General features: G+C 35.5%; 1 protein-coding gene across 1 annotated transcript in view; it reads left to right on the top strand.

The window, feature by feature from the left end:
* The window catches only part of RNF169 (ring finger protein 169), a 93,632-nt gene that overhangs the window by 11,758 nt on the left and 59,515 nt on the right, over nucleotides 1–22,359 (top strand). The window contains exon 2 of the mRNA XM_051987113.1: nucleotides 17,864–17,937. Within this exon, the coding sequence (XP_051843073.1) occupies nucleotides 17,864–17,937 (74 nt within the window). The remainder of the gene's footprint in view (nucleotides 1–17,863; nucleotides 17,938–22,359) is intronic.

Below are 22,359 nucleotides of genomic sequence, written 5' to 3'. Positions count from 1 at the left end.
GACTTCAAATTCAGCCTCAGATCAACTAGTTATTTGACCCTGGGCAAGGCAGAGGATAACTCTTAGTTTCCTCAACTGTTAAATGGATAATAGTAGCACCTATCTCCCCTGGTTGTCAAAATAAAATGAGATAATACAGGAGGTATTTAATAAATAAATCTTTTCTTTTCTTTCTCAAATCTTAAGGAGTAGGGAGCTACTCAATTTATGTAGTCTTTGGTTGAACACCAACCTGTGACATTATATAGACTTTCTGAGCCTCAGTTTCTTCATATGTAAAATGGGGACATTACTTGAACTTTCTGGTATTTTTTTAAAAATAGATTTGAAAGTTTACAATCTGTTTTGCCCACAAAGGCTATATGTAGAAGAAAGTGCTGTAAATATTATAATCATTATTTTACAGATGGAGAAATTGAGATTGTGAGAAATAATGTGACTTATCCAGATCATACCTTGTAAATATAATAGCTGGGACTAGATGCCCAGGTTTTCCTACATCTGTGCTAGTATAAATTTTATTTCACTTTCTTCTTGCAGGAAGAGACCTTGGCTTGTTCGGAGATGATATTTGTAAGCACTTAGTCCGGTGCCTAACACATAGTAGGTGCTTGTTCTTTTAGTCTCTTTCTTCTAGTACTCCCTACAATATACATAATAGTTGCCTAATATGTTTTTTTGAAAATTGAAATAAATATGAAACTTTATTAGTTCATTAATTTTTTTCGTTCTAGTGAAAGCTTCTTCTGATGTCTCAAAGTACAGAGCTTATCCTAATTTTGTGGAGCCAGTATAAGAAGGGCATAAACTCTGCAAATTCTAAAAAATTAGAGAGGTGTTGAGTATATGTCTAGTTTTTTGGTTGTCTGAAGACTAAACATGCTTATGTATAAAGAGTTCTTGGCTACTGGAGGATCAATGTTTTTTGCCCAAGCCATCCATAAAGTCTTCACCCATAAAATATTAGGAAGGGGTTTGGAATTATTTTAGTGGAGATAGCATCCACATTGATAAAATCATAAATCAAAGTATCAAAACTTTCTTCTTTTGGTCTTCTGTTGGCTTCCCAGAAGGCAAAAACAATCACTAGTATTGCCAGGTATAAATTGTTGCTTATTTTAGTAATGTGGATGAATGATTAATTGCAGTTAACCTTTTTTAATTGCTTATTAGCACTGTTTATTAAAATCATTACGATTTAGTAATAATAGCTCACAATTGCAGCACTTTCAGATTTATAAAATACTTTGCTTGCAATACCCTGTGAGGTAGTACATGCAAATATTACCTATATTTTACAGGAGAGAAAACCAGTATTTACATTGGTTAAGTGACATGACCAAAGGCACATAGGTAGGAACTATCAGATCTTGGAGTTGAGAATGTTTTCTTACTTGAATCCTGTGCTCTTTTCACTTTTTCAAGGTGTGTCATAACAGCATGCTATTTTTTACATATATTTAATTAATTCTCATCTGAAGTAATAATTCAATTCAAATATTGATCAATTAAGATAAATAATCAAATAAGATACAATTCAATTCTGTTAGAATTTCACAAAATCTAAAAGCTGGAATAAATCTCAAAGGTCAACCATCTATACAAAAATCCCTTCTTAAACATCCCCAAAAATGGTCATCTAATGTATACTTTTATGAGGTTTTGAGTAGTGGGATTCCATTGTTATCCTGGGCAGCCAGTCCCGCTCTAATTAACTTTAATAATTATGAACTTTTTTCTTAACATTTCTTATATTTTTCTTTCTTTAAAAAAAAAAAAAAGAGAAAAGAAACCCAAAACAGATTTAGGCATTGTCTAAAGATGCCTTTTTGACTACCTTTGCTTTTAATTCTCTCTGTGGCCAAACAGAATACTTATACTTCTTTGACATGCTAGCTCTTAGATATTTGAAGAAAGCTGTAAACACTTCTTTATGCTAAACATCCTCTGTTCCTTTAACTGATTCACAATATGTCATTTTCTACAATCTTTATGATCTTGATTTTCCTTTTCTGCCACAGTCCAGCTTGTTGGGTACCTAGAATGTGGTATCCAAAACTAAATACAATATTCCAGATGTGGCTTGCTAAGTGAAAGTATTATCTCTGTGTAAGAATAATTGGGATGATATTTAAAAATCAGTTGCCTTTTTAATTACTAGAATTTTCTTAGGCCATCTTAATAAAAATGACCTTTTCTATAGATAAAGAGATGAAGAGTCCAGGATTGTTGTAAAGTATAATCTCTTCACTCTCTTGTCCCTTTTCCCTCCAACCCCCTTTCCCTCCCCAACCACTCTCACCAAATCTTATCTAATCTCCTTCTACAACGTGTATCACATTTATCTCCTTTATATTCACACAGTCACATCCTCAATTTGGGTTGTCATTGCTGTTTGCCTGGGCTATTGGAATAGCATTTTTGCTCACCCTCCTTTTATCTCTCCCTTCTTTGATCCATCCTCCACACAGGTACTGCTTCTACTTATTTCTAAAGCAAGGGAATTTGACTGCCATTCTTTGGTTCAAGAAGCTCTACTAGACTTCTGTGGCTTCTGTGGTCAAATACAAATTACTATGTTTAAAACCTTCCATAAATATGATCCCAACTCATCTTTCAAGGATATTCCACTAATTTTACAGTTCAGTCAAACCAGCTTACTGGCTGTTACCAATGTACAATATTAATCTACTACCTTTCTGCTTTTGTACCATGCCTGAAAGATACTCTCCTCTTACCTCTGCTGCTCAGCATCCCTAGCTTCTTTAGCACAGCTCAAGTACTACCTTCTACCAGAAGATTTCCTGATCAAATAGTGCCTCACTGCCAAATTCCTTTATATTTCCTTTGACTATATTTTGTATATCTTTACATGTGTTATTTCCCCATATTAGAATGTATTTCTAATTATCTAATACATCTAATGTAATTATCTAATACATCTAATCTAATAATCTAATGTAATATCTAATTACATTCTAATATGTAAACTGTTTCATTTTGGTCTTTTTAATCTCCAGAGCCTGACAGTATGTGGTACATAGTAGGTCAGAAAGAGATAGCTAACATAACTGAAACTCTTCTGCTTGCCCCAGTGCATATCTCAGCTTTCACACTTATATGCATTTGGTCACTTGTCTTTTTTTAATCCAATATTTGAAGATAATATCTAACTTCTTGGCTGCCTTCTAGTGAATCAGTGTTATGAGATTATAGATTTAGAGGGGAAAGAGGAAAATGGGAGGCTATTTTATCTTTCCCTTTCATTTATGGATTAGGCAACTGAGGCTTAGTGTAAAAGGCTGAAACTCTGAGTAGATGCAAAGGAATCAGACAACTGAGCATTTAAGGCTAATTACTTACTGGACAATGCTCTATTAGCATATGCTTGGAAAATGGCCCTTCCCACTATTCTGTGCTGGCTCAATCTTTTGGTGTATACAGAGAATAGTAGGGGGTGGAGTAAGACAAGCCAGGTCACTTTTTTGCCGTAGACGAGGAGAGAAGGGAGATTGTGGAGATCTTGTGTCCATTCCCTTCACTTCTACCCCTAAAGACCTAGAATAAAGACCAAGGACTTTTGCTTGTCCTGACTCTGACTGCTTCTAAGGCATCCAGAGTGCTAACTCGGTCTTCACAGCTTAAAGAGGTCAAATGTCTTACTGAAGATCATGTAGGTAGTATGGGGCAAAACCAGATATCAGGACCAAGCCCTTGGATTCCAAATGTCCAATTTTCCCTCCTTCTTAATTGTCCTTTTTCTCAATGCATCTGTTACTACCATCATCCTTATTGCCTCACATATAGTTTCCTGAAGTAGTAGTATCTTAACTAGTCTACCTGCCTCCATTTTGTATAACCTCTATAGCTCATTCCATTTTTCCATTACTCACTGGATTTTTTTTTTCCTTAAAGAAATTTTATTGGTGCCTTTTGTTTGTATCCCAGTCATTTTGAAACCTGGTCCCTCCTTCCCCCCTGCCTTGAAGTTGAGCTTTACCTTGTAACAAAATTACACAAAAATACCACATAATGTTGACTCTGACTAGCATTGTATATAGCATACTGCTCTTAATGATCTTTTAATTTAGATTATTGTTATGATTATGTTCTTTTGCTTCTGCTTTTTTCATTTTATGTCAGATCACACATATATCCCTATGTTACTTTGAATTCTTCATACTTATCATTTCTTATTCTTACTACATTTAATTCCTGCACCATGGTTTATTTAATCATTCTTCTAACTGATGGCCATTTGATTTGTTTCCAATTTTTTGCTTATGCTAGATCAATTTTAAAACAGAGCCTTCATATATAACATTCCTTATTTTATTCTTTCTTCCCCTTCCCCCCAATCCTGATATTTCACCAGCTAATAAATAGCTATGATTCTGCTACTCTACTGTTCATAAATCTCTCCACTGCTATGAAATCTAGATTCCTTAGCTTGTCATTCAGAGCTTTTTACAATTTGACATCCCACTTTTTCAACCTCTTCTGTGGCTCATGTTTTCCATACTCCATTCAAACTAGATTATTTGCTTTCCCCTAAATATGCCTTCATTGATCCTGTTTCCTTTTTCTAGAATGCCTCTTCCTTCCTGCATTATTATTGTCAATAAGTCAAAAACCATTTATTAAATACTTAATACCACTTTTTAAAAAAGCATAATTTTTTTATTCATTCTTTTAGTTTTAAATTCTCTCTTTTCCCTCGTTTCCTCCCAATAAAAAAGCAAAAGTAAGGAATAGGAAAAAAATACAAACTGTATTTTTGAGTCCATCAGTTCTCTATTTGGAGGTGGATAACATATTTTATCATGAGTCCTTTGGAATTTTTGTGGATTGTATTATTTTTTACCATGCTAGACTGCTGTTACTGTATAGATTGGTTTTTTCCCCTGGTTCTTCTCATTTCACTTTGCATTAATTCATACAGGTCTTCCCAGATTTTTCTGAAACTATTCTCATTTGTTATAGCACAATAGAATTTTTTCACATTTAGCCATTCCCCAGTTGGTGGGTATCTCCTCAGTTTCCAGTTCTTTGTCACCACAAAAAAAGAGCTGCTATAAATATTTTAGTACATATATCTTTTTCCTTTTTCTTTGATCTCCTTGTAGTTATAATGATGAATAATATTGTGCTGGGCATTGTGCTACAATTTTTGTCTTCAAGGAGTTCACCTTCTAATAGAAAATACATGTAAATTAACAAGTATATCTAGGTACATGTAAGATTTGTACAGAGTAACAGGGAGAAAACTCAGAGGGAAAGGCATTAATATCTAGGAAGCCTGTAGAAGGAAAGATATGAACAGAAATTTGAAGAAATTCAGAAACTAGAAGAGGTATCTGCCCTCATTTTATAAGTGACAAAACCTAGATATAACCAAATATGAATAAATGACTTCAAATTTTATAAAATCATTGAACCATTGAAAAGGAATCTAGGAATCATCAGATTCAACTTTATTTTATAGATACAAAGAAAGGGAAGCCCAGATAAAGACATGGAAGTGACTTGTCAGAGTTACAGTTGCTAACTAGTCATCGAAACTAGTTTCCAGATTACTGGTTCAGTATTGTTGAATATTTCAAGTTCTGATTGGGCAGCAGTCTGTATAAAGAGGAGAGGTTTTTTGGTGCATCAGTGGTAGGTGTGGATATCCTGACAATGATGGTTTCTTCCTGAAGAGTTTTGGTGTAAACAGCATAATACCTATCTTGTGGTTGGTTGGTTTGCTTTTCTTAATAACCTGTTACCACACCCCAGACAGAAACATTTTTTAGAGGGAAGGATCTGTCTAATGTTATTGAGTTGTAGCAATTCATTGAGTGTCGTGATCTTTTTCTTCTCAAAACACAGCCAGTTGATCAAAGTTCAGATCTTTTATTATCCCAATATAGCCCGGTTAGCTTAGAGGCCTATCTCTCTACTTGGTTCCAAGAGCTCTCTCCAAATGTCTTTAAATCCAAAGGTCTGGTCCTTCAGCCTCTGCCTCTGCTGTCTTCAGCCTCCAGCCAGCTCCAGTCTTCATGTCATTCCGGTGAAATCTCGACTTGTAGCGTCTTCCTCTCTCAAGCCTCTCCGACTGGCCCATTGGCCTATTTATGCTCCTTCCAGAGAGAGGGATTATGTGTAGTTCTACTTAGTACCTTGTTTCAGGTTCTGCCCAAAACATCTTCTTGTAAGATTAGATCAACTCTAATTACTTAGCAGTTAGTAAGGATTCCAACATCTCCCCCTTTCTTTTGTTTTAAAACATAGGGGGTTTCTGAGGGGGTACACATAAATCCATCAATATGGGCCAGAACTTTGTAACAGATATACATGGTATACATAAATCCATCAATATGGGAGGCATTATACATAATTTACAAAAGCACACAGCAATATAACACAGGCTAGTGGTAATGTAACAAATAACATGAATCAACATGAAAATTTAACTACTGCAAAAGTCTCATCAACAATCTTTCATCTCAAGAAATCCAATGATTCTTGCAATTGCTTAAAATACATAAGCACATAGTAATATAACACAGGCTAGTAGTAATGTAACAACATAAATTGACCTGAAAATTTACAAATGTCCATAAGTCCTAGAAATAGTCCATAAGGAATCCATTGTCCATTAGTTCATGTGCCAGGAATCTAATAATTCCTGTAAGCTCTGAAGTACTGCAAAAGTCTCATCAACAATTTTTCATCTCAGGGAACCCAATGATTTCTGAAGATTTTAAGAATCCTTTTGACAGTCTCATTGTCAGCCATCTGATTCTTTCTTCATCTGTGGAAATATAAGCAGATCCTCTTCCCCAAGCACTTAACCTATCTAATTCTCTTCTATTTACCACTTTTGGGATTTCTCCTCATCATCTGGTAATTACATTGGAGCTGTTTGCATTGGATATTGTCTTGTTGTCTTAAAAGGCCTGTATTCTTCCCAACTGTAATCCTGATTGCTTTTCTGTTGGTTGATGACATCAGAGTTCTGAATTTCTAAAGTCTCTCTGGGTGTAACCTCAGCTGCTATCATGCCCCACCTGTCCTTTGATTGATACTTTGGAGCTGGGCCCTGCCTCTCATTCCTCTGGGTCAATATACATTTAGAGGCCCAATGAAAGCCTCGGTTACATTTTGGACATGGGATTTTGGGTTTTCTCTCACCCTGTCTTCTCTCTCTATCTCCATATCTACAATGAGCTCTCAAATGTCCAATTTTTCTGCAGTGAAAACATCGACGAGTTTCTCTAGAATTTCTCTGCCAAAAAGGACCTTGTCTTTCCATGTTCATCATAGTCTGGGCATAATAAGCATTTGTGCCTACTGTGGCACAGCGTCTTATGATTTCTTCTAAAGGAGCATCTTTGTCTAGCCCCCATATAATTCTTTTGCAAACCTCATTGGCATTTTCCTTAGCCAAATGTTTAGTCATTATTTCTGTTGCTGCATTGTCTCCAATGGTTCTTATTACAGCTGTTTGTAAACGTCCCACAAAATCTGCAAAAGGTTCATTGGGACCTTGCTCTATTTTTGTGAAAGCATTATTTCCATCTTTCTGTCCAGGGAGAGAATTCCAAGCTTTTATTGCAGCCTTAGAAATTTGCTCATACACTGTTATGGGATAATAAATCTGTTCTGAACTCTCTGCATACTGACCTTCTCCAGTTAGTTGGTCAAAAGCAACTTGTACAATAGCTCCTGTTTGCCTATTGCATTGGGCTTGAATCCTACATAATTCATGAAACTCCGAAAGCCACAATAAATTTTGTCCCGGTTCTAGACAAGTTTTTGTTATGGATTTCCAGTCATTCGGGGTTAGGATTTCATAAGACAAATTATCCAGTAACATCTTCACATAAGATGATGTAGCCCCATAAAGAGTGCAACCCTTTTTCAAATCTTTAATTTTTCCCAAATTAAAAGCAGTGTATTTTCTCTCTTTTTGACCTGAGGAGTTGAGCTCTTCAATCACAGGATATGCATTTATAAAATCAGATATATCTTCTCCTTCATTTTTTGCTTTAATTAATGCTTTTTCTAATCTTGTCAAATTCTGCTTTACAGGAGAAGCTGACTGTGTTTCTGTCTCTCTCCCTCCCCCTTGTTCCACCCATGAAGGGTTAATTGCGGGGGGAGGGTCATGAGATGTGGAATCACCTAATTCCTCCTGCTGTGAAGTATCATACTCAGAATTGTAATTAACTCCATTCTCATCTGATTTGTCCTCCTTTTCACCTAGTAAAGTTGGCACTTCCTCCTGTACTTTCCTTTTCATCATTCTATCACTTAAATAACTTCTTATAGCCAATTGTATTACATTATATGTATTAATTATTGAGTTAGGTCCATTTTTATCATAGAATTGACAAAGATCCTCTCCAACCAATTTCCATTCATTTAGATCTAATTCCTTATCAAGAGAGAAACAAGGACATATGTCCTTTACAGTTTGTAAAAGTTCAGTGATTTGCTGTAAACTTATAATTAAACCTTGGCTTTCCATAATTTTGACAATGCTCTCTAAACATTTTCCTTGAACAGAAACAGACTGTTTTCTAAATATCTGTCCCATCTTAGCTGAAATTCTACTTTAACTCTTCTAACAAAATTTCTTTGTTGCACTCACCCTAATTTCTGGGTTGAAGTTTTTTCCACTGGATCAGGATCAGAGGCTTTTCCACTTGAATCAGGATCGGAGCTTTTCCACTGAAATCCACTGAGGGGTCTGTTTGTCCCTGTTCGGGCGCCAAAATGTCGTGATCTTTTTCTTCTCAAAACACAGCCAGTTGATCAAAGTTCAGATCTTTTATTATCCCAATATAGCCCGGTTAGCTTAGAGGCCTATCTCTCTACTTGGTTCCAAGAGCTCTCTCCAAATGTCTTTAAATCCAAAGGTCTGGTCCTTCAGCCTCTGCCTCTGCTGTCTTCAGCCTCCAGCCAGCTCCAGTCTTCATGTCATTCCGGTGAAATCTCGACTTGTAGCGTCTTCCTCTCTCAAGCCCTCTCCGACTGGCCCATTGGCCTATTTATGCTCCTTCCAGAGAGAGGGATTATGTGTAGTTCTACTTAGTACCTTGTTTCAGGTTCTGCCCAAAACATCTTCTTGTAAGATTAGATCAACTCTAATTACTTAGCAGTTAGTAAGGATTCCAACAATTGAGCACTGACTAAACTTATTACAATTCCTGACTTAGATTGATGGGTCAGGTTATGGAATGTGGTTATTTGACATCTTTTAAGACATCATATCCTTAGAGGTTTCATGATTTAAATACACTCTTGATCAGAGGGTTAGAGAAAAAAAGTAACCAATGGAGTGGTCCTAAGATTTTGATGCTAAAATATATATGATAACTTGGTCACCTAAGGCTATTTCCAGCATCTGTTTTCCACACATAAAGGTAAGAGGTTGTCATTTTTAGGCCATTGAAAAACTCAAGAATTTCAGAAGAATCTGTTTGTTTGTTTTTTTTTTTGCTGTGTTTGTTTCCTGATTAGGATATTCAACTTCGGCATTTCTCTTCTCTCTTGGCATGTTGTTTCCTGCTCTTAATGATAAGACAAGGGTATTTTACTAGAATTTCCCCTTTGGAATAGAGGAAGTCACAAAGTGCTGTATTGTAGCAGAACATCTCTAAAATGTGGGAGAGAAGATTGTAGAGGTCGTGAAGAACCAGAAAAATCCCCAGAAAAGCAATCAGAGCCTATACACCAAAGATTTGCCTAAGGGTTGAATTTATGGATGATTACTTGGAAAATCTTTTGATGTCATTAGAGATCTAATGTGATATGGCAGAAACAGCACTGAGTTTAGAATTAATGGAGAATAAACAGAGAGATCTAGGTTTTGTGTTGGCTACTATTGAGGTGAGGCCCAAGGAAGAATAGACTGAAATTTTATATGCCAGGTACTCAGGGTACAGGGAGGGAAATACCTGGATCCAGGTCCTGTGCTGGAAAGTTCTCTGTTGTATATTACTTCATTAAAATTGCATCTAGAAGTCTGTTTTCCAGTTTAATTTCCATCTTAATATCTTTTTAAAGTTTAATTCCTCTTTTGAAACTCTTCTGGAGTTTCATCTGTATAATTCTTTTTCTTTTTAATGGAGGGGGGAATGAGATTGTTTCTTTCCTCCCTCCCTCCCTCCCTTCTTCCTTCCTTCCTTCCTCTTCTTTTCTTTCTCCCTTTCTCGTTCCCTCTCTCCCTTTTTCTTTCCCTCCCTTCTTTTCCTGTTAGAGACTGTTAGACACAGACTTTGTGAAGTTGCTTTCTACTGCACATAATCGATGTCTTAGGTGGCAGACCAGGGTGGAGGGGGAAGCAGGAATTGTAAATAGTTAAGTTTAATGAGACTACTATATATGGTCTTTTTGTCATTTGATCCTGTAGATTCTGTTCTAACAGATTTGGCATATTTTCTTTTGAAATTTTTAATAAGGGGAAGGGGAAACAATTAGCCTGCCATATTGATCATCTCATGCCTTCATCCATTCACCCAAGTAGATTTGGGCTCATATCTCAGTGAATTTGTGAATCCTCTTTGTATTTCTAAAAAGACTTAGTAAATCAGAGTTTTATTTTGCTTTTCTTTTTTTTTTGTTTTCTACCAGACCTTTCCCCTTTCCCCCTCCCCTTTTCTCCCCTAAGCCTATTTTGGGAGTATAATACAATGGTTTATAGAATAATAGACATTTAAGTTGTGTGGGATTCTAATTTATCATAGATCTTACCAAAAACTTTTATAGCATCTTCAGTAAGTGATTGTCTATCTTCCCCTTAAAAATTTTCAGTGATAGAATATTTCCCAAAGAAGCCCAATATTAGCATTAGAAGAGGCCTTCGTGATTATCTGGTCTAACTTTTATATTACAGAAAAGGAAATTAAGGTTAGAGAAATCTCCAAATCTCAGATTCTGTCTGTCCAAAACTAAACTTATTGTTTTTCCCTCAAGTCTGGATCCTTTTTAAAAAATTGACTGATTGTCAATGACATTGCCCCCAATGTCTAAACCTTAACCTTATTTTTGACTTTTTCCTTCTCGTCATTCTCAAATGTTAATTGGTTACTGAATCCTCTAGAGTCTGCTTCTACCATTTTTTTTTGCATCTGACCGCCTCTTTTTTTCCCACTAAATATGACTAACTTAGTGGCAGAGATTATATTTTAAATTAGATTCTTTAACTCTGGTACAGGCCCTCATTACCACATACTTTTATTATTGTGGTAGTTTCGTAACATGTCTTTCTATTTCTGCTTTTTTCCTTTGAGGTCTTGTCATCTTGTCAAACCATCCAAAAGCCTCTCACAAATGCTCACCTTATTTGTGAATTTTTCTCTGATTTCTCTTGCAATCTGAACTCGAGCCTCACATAGCCTTTTCTTCTCGACTGTTATTTGTATTTTTATTTCTGTTTCAATTCATCCTTTATTTTTCCTCTTTCAGGGAGGAGCTGTTATCCAAACTTTTTCATATGCTTTGTACCCATGTGCTTAATATATATTTGTTTGAATTGAAAGGACTTTTGACTTCCAGTCCATTGTCCTTTCAGTTATAACAAAATGTAGATAATCTGTATATTACTCTTCTCACAGTAAATGTGATTATGAACTTTAAGTACTTTAATACTTTAGTTCTTAACAAAAAAATACTACTGCATAAGAAGTTTATCCAAGTAAAATTTTAAAATAGAATTATTGTAGATTTTGAAGGCTGTTATTTAACACTTTTGGACTCCTGTGATGATTCTTTTTTAGAAGCATGACTTAGAGTACCCCTATTTGCATCAAAATATCAAAACTTGCATGTGAAAATATAGTTGGAGAAACATTTTTCAATATCTTCTCTCCTTTGGAGATCTCTTTGGTAGAGCACAATGACTTTTAGAGTAATAGAAAATTAAGCTTATGGGACCTAGTTGTCATTAGTTCAGCCCTTACTAAAACTCTTCTGCATCCTTTATAAGTTGTTAACATTCTTCCCTTTAAAGGTTTCTAGTAAAAAGAAATTAATTTATATCTTCCAAGGTAGCCCATTCCATTCAATTTTGAGGCAACCCTATTTTGAAATTTTTTTTCTTCTGTTAATCCCAAATCTGCTTCCTCTTAACTTTCATCCATTAATCCTATTTCTGTCATTTAGAGTTGAACAAAACAAATCTTATCCCTCTTCCCCATTATAACCCTTCAGATATCTAAAGACAGCATTCATACTTTCTCCTTTCTTAAAGTTAAGTTCTCTTCTCCAAGATAAATATCTCTTTATTCTTCAGCCATTCCTTCCATGATGTAGTTTCAAGTTCCATCTCTATTCTGATCGCTATCTTCTGGACATGTTCTAAGTTATTATTGTCCTTCCAGAAATTTGGAACTTAGACTTGTTCCATACTCCAAATGTGTGCTGACTACGAGAGTGTGGAATGAAACTTCATGCAGGACACTAGGATTCTTTACTTTAAATAGGATCAGACTAGTTAGAATTGGAAGAAAATAAATTTAAATTTTCAGCCTCAGGTGATGGAACACTGTGTTCCCAGGAACATGATTTGATTTGGACATCAAAGAATTTCAGAAGTTCTGTGAGATCATTAGCTTGACCAAGTAATATTCACAAAGAGTGAACTGGCTTAGAAGCCTGCTTATACCTTTATGGCAATATATTGCTGCTTCCTCTCCCTCCCCCCCCCCCCAAGAGAATTTGCCTGCTTTTATTGTCATTATGAGTGAAGGACCTATACTTCTTGAAAACTCCAGAAAGCCTGGTGATGGACAAGCTTTTATTTAATCCTCAAATTAAAAATTTGTGATTGTATATTTTTAGCCTCAAGGCACATATATTTAATCACAAAATTTTCATTTGTTTATTGAGATAGCATTTTCCTGGGCATCCATGTGGGTTTCTAGGAATATATAAGTCATCACCTTCCCTTTTTTGAATGTCACATTTTAGGAGAGGTGTTTATAAACCAAGGTATGTCCAGAGAAGGGCAATCAGAATGAGAAAAAGAAAGGAGATAATCATATATATAATGATAAGCCAGGACGAAAAGGAGGAGCTTGGAGAAGAGAATAATTATGGGATTGGTATTACAAGTGCGAGATCTGATGGCTCTCTTGAATTATTTGGTTCCAGGAATGATTAATAGAAATAGTATCAATAAAAAGAAATTTAAAAGAGTACTATAAGAAAGTACTTTTTGCCTTTAGATTTGTATTTTTTGTACGATTTCCTAAAATGGAATTGGATGCCTTTATGTTGTGAATTCTTTGTCTTAAACCAAAGTTTTAAGTGGAGGTTGAATGACTACTTGGTGATATTTTAGAAGAGATTCATGTTTCAAATGAGGGTTGGATGATTTCTGAAGTTCTTTCCAATTTCTTCAGCCTCTCTCAAGTCTCTATATAGCTCAAACAAAAAGAAATATGCTATGGGTGCTAAATGCACTATAAAAAGTAAATTCCTATTCCATTTTCCTGGACCTAGCTACTCCTACTCTGTCCTTCTGCTTTGGGTTAGTAACTTATATGTAGAAATAATATATTTTACATAGGACATTAAATTGGAACAAATTGGATAACAGAACCTATCTCTAAAAGGAGCTCAACATTGTGCAGTGATGAATGAATTATGTTGTTGGTCAATTGTTTCAGTCATGACTGACTCTTCCTGACACTATTGAGGATTTTCTTGCGAAAGATAGTGGATGGGCAAGCTTTTATTTAATCCTCAAATTAAGATTTTGTGAATATGTATATTTTAGTCACTAGATTTTTATTTCAAATGACTTCTCGCTGCTGTTTGGCATCTTTTTCTTCCTTTTTAGTTGATTCTCAATTGCACTCCCACATTAGTTATTCCATACTTTATTTTTTCTTTTCCAACTTTTTAATACCATTCTTCCTATTTCTTGTCAATAGAAGACCCTATTTTATTCTTTATTGTTCTATTTTTGCCTCTTTGACTTGAAACTTCCCCTTTCATGGTAACTAGCTATCTTTTAGATCAAGATCTGACGATCCTTTCTCAGTTCTGATTCTTTTTTACTTTTCTGCATTGTTTAGAACTGATGACTACCATTTCTTCCTGGATACTCTGGGTTCTTCCGTCTTATCACTTAACTCTTTTTTTTTTTAAATAATTTTTTATTGACAGAGCCCCTGCCTGGGTAATTTTTTTACAACATTATCCCTTGCACTCACTTCTGTTCCAACTTTTCCCCTCCCTCCTTTCACCCCCCTCCTCCAGAGGCAAGCAGTCCTATACAAGTTAAATATGTCACAGTGTATCCTAGATGCAATATATGTGTGCAGAACCGAACAGTTTTCTTGTTGCACAGGGAGAATTGGATTCAGAAGGCAAAAATAACTTGGGAAGAAAAACAAAAATGCAAGCAGTTTACATTCATTTCCCAGTGTTCTTTCTTTGGGTGTAGCTGCTTCTGTCCATCCTTGATCAATTGAAACTGAGTTAGATCTCTTTGTCGAAGAAATCCACTTCTATCAGAATACATCCTCATACAGTATCGTTGTTGAGGTATATAATGATCTCCTGGTTCAACTCATTTCACTTAGCATCAGTTCATGTAAGTCTTGCCAATCCTCTCTGTATTCATCCTGTTGGTCATTCCTTACAGAACAATAATATTCCATAACATTCATATAACCACAATTTGTTCAACCATTTTCCAATTGATGGGCATCCCTTCGTTTTTCCAGTTTCTATCCACTAAAAGCAGGGCTGCCACAAACATTTTGGCACATACAGGTCCCTTTCCCTTCTTTAGTATCTCTTTGGGGTATAAGCCCAATAGAAACACTGCTGAGTCAAAGGGTATGCACCATCACTTAACTCTTACGAGTATTTCCTAAGACTCTGTCCTAGATATATTTTTTAACTGCCTTATACTTTCATAGTCTTCATGATCTTATTAACTTGCATGAATTCAATTATTTCTATGCCAGTGATTTCTAAATATGTATAGACATAAATATATACACACATATAACTATATGTACATAAATATATACATACAAATATGCATATGTGTTTCTATGTATGTACATGTATGTGTGTGTATATACGTGAAGCCCTACTTCTGAGGTCCAGTCTTATATGAACAGTAGCTGCCTGTTGGACATCTCCAGTTGGGGATCCCTAACTCATCTTGTCCAAACTGGAACTCATCACTCTTAAATCCAATCTTCAAATTTTCCTTTCTTTTGTGGGTACTACTTTCAGTCCAAGTTTGACATCTTGTCCTGATATTGAAGACCCTAAATGAGGATAAATGAGGTAGTTGAACAATATGCAGTAATAAAATCCCATGACTTTGGATTTATTTGGCAGAAGATGGTGGAGGATAGGTGGATTGTCAGGTTTCAGAGATAGTGCTTTTCTTTCTTCCTTCAAGAGAAAGAACAAATTTGTTTAGAAGCTGAAGGTAACTTGGGAAATTGTTAGAAAGTTTAGTAACAAATATTTTATTTAGACCTTTGACATGACTTCAATTAAGCAATGACAGTTATATAGGAAAATTGACTTTTCTTTTTGGAGGATTTTAAGAAATATTAGGACTTTTCACACACACACACACACACACACACACACACACACACACTCTCACTCTTTTTAAATTGGCAACAAATTAGAAATCTACAAATAGTTCTAATTGTAGAAACTCTGTCTAGAGCCACATCCTTTTTTTTTGGTGTTGTTGGATCCATTAGCAATCTGGTAAAGCCTGTGGATGTTTTCTTAGAATGGGATGTGAGAGAGAGAGAGTGTGTGTGTGTGTGTGTGTGTGTGTGTGTGTGTGTGTGTGTTTTAAGAAAATGTTAAATATCAGAAGTTAATGAAAATAAAGGTATGATTTTTTTTCCCATCTAAATTCATGGATCCCCAGAAATGTATATACCCCAGGTTAAGGTCCTTCAGTCTTTAAAATATTTTTTTTTCTTTTTGTCTGAGTATGATATTATCAGGTTGTTTGTGATAATTCAATAAAGCAAGGAAACAAGGTAGCTCCTAATGTGAATGAGCTTTAGTTTTATGGACTAAAATTAAGATGTTGCTTTAAAAAGAGAAACAATCTATAACCTTTTTGAAAACCATTTGGTAAAGTTCTTGGGAATAGTGTGGTGTAGTAAAACAAACAAAACCCCTTGTATTTGAACCCTGGCTTCAAATTCTGGTACTGCTATTGATTATCTTTATGACCTTGGCCTTGTTACTTAACTTTTCTTGATCTGAGCTTCCACATCTTTAAAATATTTGTATTAGCTGACCTTGAAAGTCCTATCCAACTCTAAATCCTTTGAAATATGACATGTGCTTGAAATAAGCACAAGAGATGAAATTCTTAGAATAATTATTTGTTTTCCAGTCAAATGACTGAAGGTGATGTAACTTTTGCTGCTCATATCTGGTGATTAATTAGTCTCTAGCACATTGAACCCTGAGTTTCTGTTTACTACTTAGATTGAATGAATGTATGTAATGGCAGTGCCTTCCACATTCCTTAAGTGTTACTACACATGAAATAGATGTGTATCTTTCTACATGTAACTAACACAGTTTTAAAAAAAGGAAAAACATGGTTTGTTTAGAAGCTGAAGGTAATTTCAAAATAAATATTTATCCACCTGAAAAGATGCAAAATCGTTAGAAAGTTTAATAATAAATATTTTATTTAGACCTTTGAAATGACTTCATTTTAGCAAGGACAGATACACACACACATATATATATGAAATTTGACCTTTTTTTTGAAGGATTTTAAGATAGTTTTCCTGTGTGATTAGCTTTCACAATATCATTGTGGCAAAAGCAGGTAGTAAAATTTCATGAACAAAACCTAAATTATATATCTTTGAGGTAGCGGTTGATGACTATTGTCAGGGATATTATAGAGGGAATTCCTTCTCAGGCAGGAGAGGAAATCTTGGGATTTTTTTTAGTTCAGTCATTTCAGTCGTATCTGATCTCTTTGTTGACTCCATTTGGGCTTCACTTAGCAAAGATACTGGCATAGTTCCAGCTCATTTCACACATGAGGAAACAGCGAATGCCTATGGTCAAACAACTATTAAGTGTCTGAGGATGAATTTGAATTCGAATCCTCCTGACACCAGGCTTGTGCTCTTTCCACTGTGCTACCTAGTTGCCTAACTTTCAAGTTACAGATTAAGAAACTGAGGTCTACAAAAGTGAAGTTGACTTGCTCACAGACATACAAGTAGTAAATGGCAGAGCTAGGATATGAACTCTGGACCTTTGATGCCAAATCCAGGGGACTTGATCTATGCTTATGGACTCTGAGCCCTAATCAACTGTAAGGAATAATTTTAGTGACTAGATCCTGGTCACTCTTTTGAGGTCCTTTCCAACTTTTCAGTTTTCTTTGTAATACTTCAAATACACTTAACAGTCTAATGAAACTAGGACTGGTCTAAGACGCATTTTTTTCCTATAACTTAATACATGATACATAGCTTCATGACACGATTATTGGAATTCTGTGTGTGTTCTGATAGTATTATTTAGATGCAGAAGATAGGAATTACTTCATTGCCAATTGTATATCTTGTCTGAATGTCATTCATTAATACTCAAACTGCTTGTTCTATTTTGTATCATAATTGTCTTGTATCTTAATATTACCTGCTAGACTGTAAATTCCGTAAGGGTAGTAAACTATTTTTTCATCTTCATAACTCCCCCAGAGCTCATCACAGCATATACACATACACCTCATATTTTACACAAATCCATAATAAATGTTTGAGTTGATTTGAATACCAATTTCCTCTTTGAAAAGTACATTAAAGTATTTTCCTTTTATCCTTCCCTGCAGACTTTATATTCAGAGCACCAATCAAATTAAGTAAACCAGGGGAACTTCGAGAGGAATATGAAAGCCTAAGAAAGGTATAGTATTTAGTTTACCTTGATATACATTTTTCTTGGAAGTGATTTGAAATAGTAATGGTAATGAATACTTAGTAAGAATCCGGATTTATTCTTGGCAATAGACTTTGGCTCTGGGTGAAAATTTACATTCACAAATATTTTCTATTATTTCCTCTCTCTCACATCATCTCTGCTCTGAATTTCCTGGTCCCTGTCCTGATTTTTTTTTTTTTTTCCATTCTGTTATGCTTTGTGGAATTGCTATTCTATTGCTAACAACTTTTCTTTATCATAGCCTTTTTTTCTTCTGCTTCTCTCATTTTCTTGCATTTGCAGAAACTTAGCTGTCACCACAAGACACTTTATTCCTAGTTATTCTTTCTGTTGTATTGGATACATCTTTTCTCATGTTTAAAGGTACATTGGAAAAGAAGGAAGAAAAGTAGCCTTTTTTTTTTTCACTGACACTTTCAAAGCCTCCCTTTGATGTCATCATTCAAAAACCTGTCTTCCTCTGAGGTTCACTCCTTTTTCCATCTCTGTTGCCCCCATCCAGACTTGGTCATTTCCTTTCCTTTTTTGAAAAATTCACTACTTGACTCAGTAGAATCCTTTTTCTCCTCAACCCCTTCCTTCATTCTTAAGGGATATATGGATATATTTTAATGTCTCCTTTATTATGCTTTTCTTATAGTTCATTAACCTCCACTATCATGGTCTTTATTTCACCTTGGAAATATAAAACAATGTCCATGTCTTTGATTTTGCCATCATTGCTCCAATCCCCTGATTTTAAAAATGGGAAAATTGAGGTGCAGGGAGCTTAAGTGACTTGCCTAAAGTTATCCAGGTAGTATCAGAAGTGATATTTGAATCCAGTCCTGTTGGCTCCTGAGACAATGCTCTTTTTATTATTTAGCTCTCAGGTATTCCTGCATTGGATCAAAGCTTCCTATGCATGCCTTTTGCTTTCTGCTTCACTCCTCTTAAGCCAAATATTCACCCTCACTATGATTTTCAGAGATTTCATCTGTCTTTTCTCTCTCAGTCTATTGCCTCTATTTTGGTCTCACTTCAATTGCAGTCTTGACTTTGTGATTTAAAAGTTGTGCTCTGTCCTCTGCTCTTGAATCCCTTGACCCCTGGTCCTACTCTCATTCATGCCTTGCCAAACCACACTGGCTTCTCAGCACCTTCCATGTTATTCATTCCTGTTGGAGTGCTGTTGATGGAAAAAGCCACACAACCAGTGTCTTGAGACCACTGCAGATTTGTGGCCTAATTTCAGATGGGCTCACACAGTGACAAGGCCTTCCTTTTCTTCTGCCTCAATGAACTCTTATTTCCCACAATCTTCCTGCAACATCCTCTCCCTCTCTCCTTTTAGCAGATGGTTGTTTTGTTCAAACTTTGTTATCCCTTATTTTCCCCTCTTTTGTTCCAATATCTCATGAGGAAATGGGTACTTTTCTAAAGTCAGTTCCTCTAATTCAGTGACCTTCATCCTGTCATTTTCTTCTCTCCTTGATCTCTTCTTCAAAGTCCCTTGAATTTACTCATCCATTGCCTCTTATCTGGACTATCTGGACTGTTAAAATTACTTCCTAATTTTCTCCCAGATTTAAGGAATGATGTTAGAAATAGCTTATGATTTGTTAAAGAATCATTTACAGTGGTTTACAAAAACAAATAAATACAAAGAAACCTAATCTGAGTTTCAGAAAGGTTAAAGGATTTGTACATGATTGATAGCTAATAAATGACAGTAGAAGTCTCAGGAGTCCCCCTTATTCTCAGAGTCAAACTTTTCTTGTGATAAGCAGTTTCCTCTAGACAATCTTCCTCTTGTGTGCAACCACCCTAGCTGGCCAACCAAGAACTAAGAAGGGACAAGAACCTGATATCATCTGCATGTTGGGTCTGAAATGAGCCCTTTACATATCCACCCACATCCTTTCTACTCATCATAACTTCAAGTGCTTTTGGCACTTTGGGGTTTCCTCTGAAGAAACCATCTGGGTCAATGATATTAAAAGTCATAGTGATTATATAGATAGTACAATAGCCCTTGATTATGGGCACATTTCACCATGAATAAAGGAAGCTACTTAAATGGGAAGGGAAGTCCAAGAAAGGTGGGTAGGCAGAAAAAGGAAAGAAGAATAAGAAGGGACAAAATTGTATCACATATGTAGGCTGGGACCCAAGGATACAAACAGATCTTCAAAGGGGCTGTCTATCACTTAGTCTACAGTGGAATTTGGGACCTTAAGTGTAATAAATTATCTTGAAGCCATGATGAGTAGAAAGGGTGTGAGTGGATATGTCCATCTTTTTATATGTTTTTTTTTTCTGCTGTCTTTCTCCTAGAGAGAAATTGTTAGTTCCTTGAGGGCAAGGACTGTCTTTTACCTTTCTTTATATCCCATATTGGTTAGCTCTACTATGTGCTTAGCACATGGCTGGTCATTGTCCTTTGTTCTCAAAGAGAAACAAAATGACATCATTATATTAGAAACAAATTAGCATGTCTGGCTATGGCTGATTAGGTTGGTATAAGCTCAGAAAATTTTGCCACAGGTTGGACACATAGTCCCTATGAACATTTGGGATGGGCTCTCAAACTTTGTACATCTCACGTTTCTTCTGAGCTGATTCAGTTCTGCTTTGCTCATAGAATACAACACTTTCTCTGATGAGGGCACACCATGCTGGGTGGTCCTGTACCAGTGTTTCCCATGTCGTACAATCAATTCTAAAGTTCTCAAGACAGACCTTGAGAATGTCCTTGCATCATTTTTTTCTGACTACTTGATGAGCACTTGCTGTGTGTGAGTTCTCCATAAAATAGTCTTTTTGGCAAGGGTACATTTAGCATTGACACAATGTGGCCAGCCCAACTGAGTTGCACTCTTTGTAGTTCTTCCTAAAATAATTCAAATAGAATTGATTGAGTTTCCTGGTATGGTCCTAGTACTTTGTCTAAGTTTTGCAGACATACAACAATGAGCTTAGTACAGTAGCTCTGTAGACCTTCAGTCTTTTCCTCATTGATTAGTGATAAGAATATTATCCTAGAGAGATGGCAGAGTTAGGTAGTTGGAGTTTTAGCTCCAACTAAAGAAGAGATATTGAAGTCCATTAGGTTACTTTCATGTGGCAAAACACTTGTTGCTCATTTTATTCTAGCGGGGGTGGGGGTGGGGGGTGGGGAGTTGGTGTTCCATTTATCATACAAAAGCTTACAGAAAATTTCCAGATTTGCACATAGTAGGTGCTTAATTAAAACTTATTAATATGACAGAAGAGTTCCTAGAAGTCTAGTTAGGTGCACTAGTTAGGTGTAAGATCTGGGCATCTTTGTCAGACTATAAAACATCATCTACATCCAAAAAATGCTTTTGATCTTGTACCATACCACACATCACAAGAAATAAATGCATTCAACATGGGGAAAAATGCTCTGGTGGTCTGAGAATTTGCCTAATTTAACTCCATTGAAAACTCATGGGCTTAGAAAAGTGAACTTTTACTCAATTGTACACCTAATATCTAGTGTAATAAAAGTATGGTTTCAGAATGAAGAATGAAAGAATATGTATCAAAATTTTATGAACTTAATGCCAAATCTTGTGGAAAAAACAGGCATGTTAAATATTGTTAGACATAAAAAATTTGTTGATAAGTTTATTTTACTATGATCCAAATAGTTCACATATCCCTATACTCACCTCAGTAATTGTATCAGACTTACACCTTTCCTCAAATCCCTACTGCCACTTTAATTTTTTAATTTTTGAGCAGAGAATCTTGTCTCATTCTTTATAGAAATTTTGAGGCCTTCTCTCATGAACTCCCTTATCTCTGACTTGGATTAGAAAGACCTGAGACTGAATTTTAACTTAGATACTTACTAGTTTTGTGACTCTGAACAAATCATGTAATCTCTTTTTTTTTTTTTCCCCCTCAATTTGCTTATCTCTAAAATGGAGATTTTAATAAACACCTTCACAAGGCTCTTGTGAGGATTGAATGAGTTAATATATATCAAGTACTTTGCTTCCCAGGGACTAGTACAGAGAAAGTGTTGAAGAAATTTTTTTGGTTAAATGAATGACTTCCAGAGAGTGCTTCCACATTCTAAGGCACTACCTAAAGGGAGGGAATTGCCTATTCTGTGATAATATTATTACTCTGGAAATAATTGAACTCTTGAACTCTTTTCTCCTAGATAACAGAATTCTCATTTGACATTTTTGGCTTTTGAAGAATTAATTTAGTTCTGAAAGTCCTATTTAACAGTTAGACTGAGGTTACTGTCATCGTTTTTGTGAACAAGTAGGTAAATTAGCATACTTTTAATGATTTTTATCCAGGCCCTTATTTTATTATTTGACTTGAGAGAAATATGTGGCATAGCAAAAAGAATATCAAACACCA

Source organism: Antechinus flavipes, chromosome 3, assembly GCF_016432865.1.
Source record: "Antechinus flavipes isolate AdamAnt ecotype Samford, QLD, Australia chromosome 3, AdamAnt_v2, whole genome shotgun sequence".
Classification (NCBI taxonomy): Eukaryota; Metazoa; Chordata; class Mammalia; order Dasyuromorphia; family Dasyuridae; genus Antechinus; species Antechinus flavipes.
The sequence above is the reverse complement of the archived record's forward strand: the minus strand, read 5'-3'. Positions and strand labels throughout refer to the sequence as shown.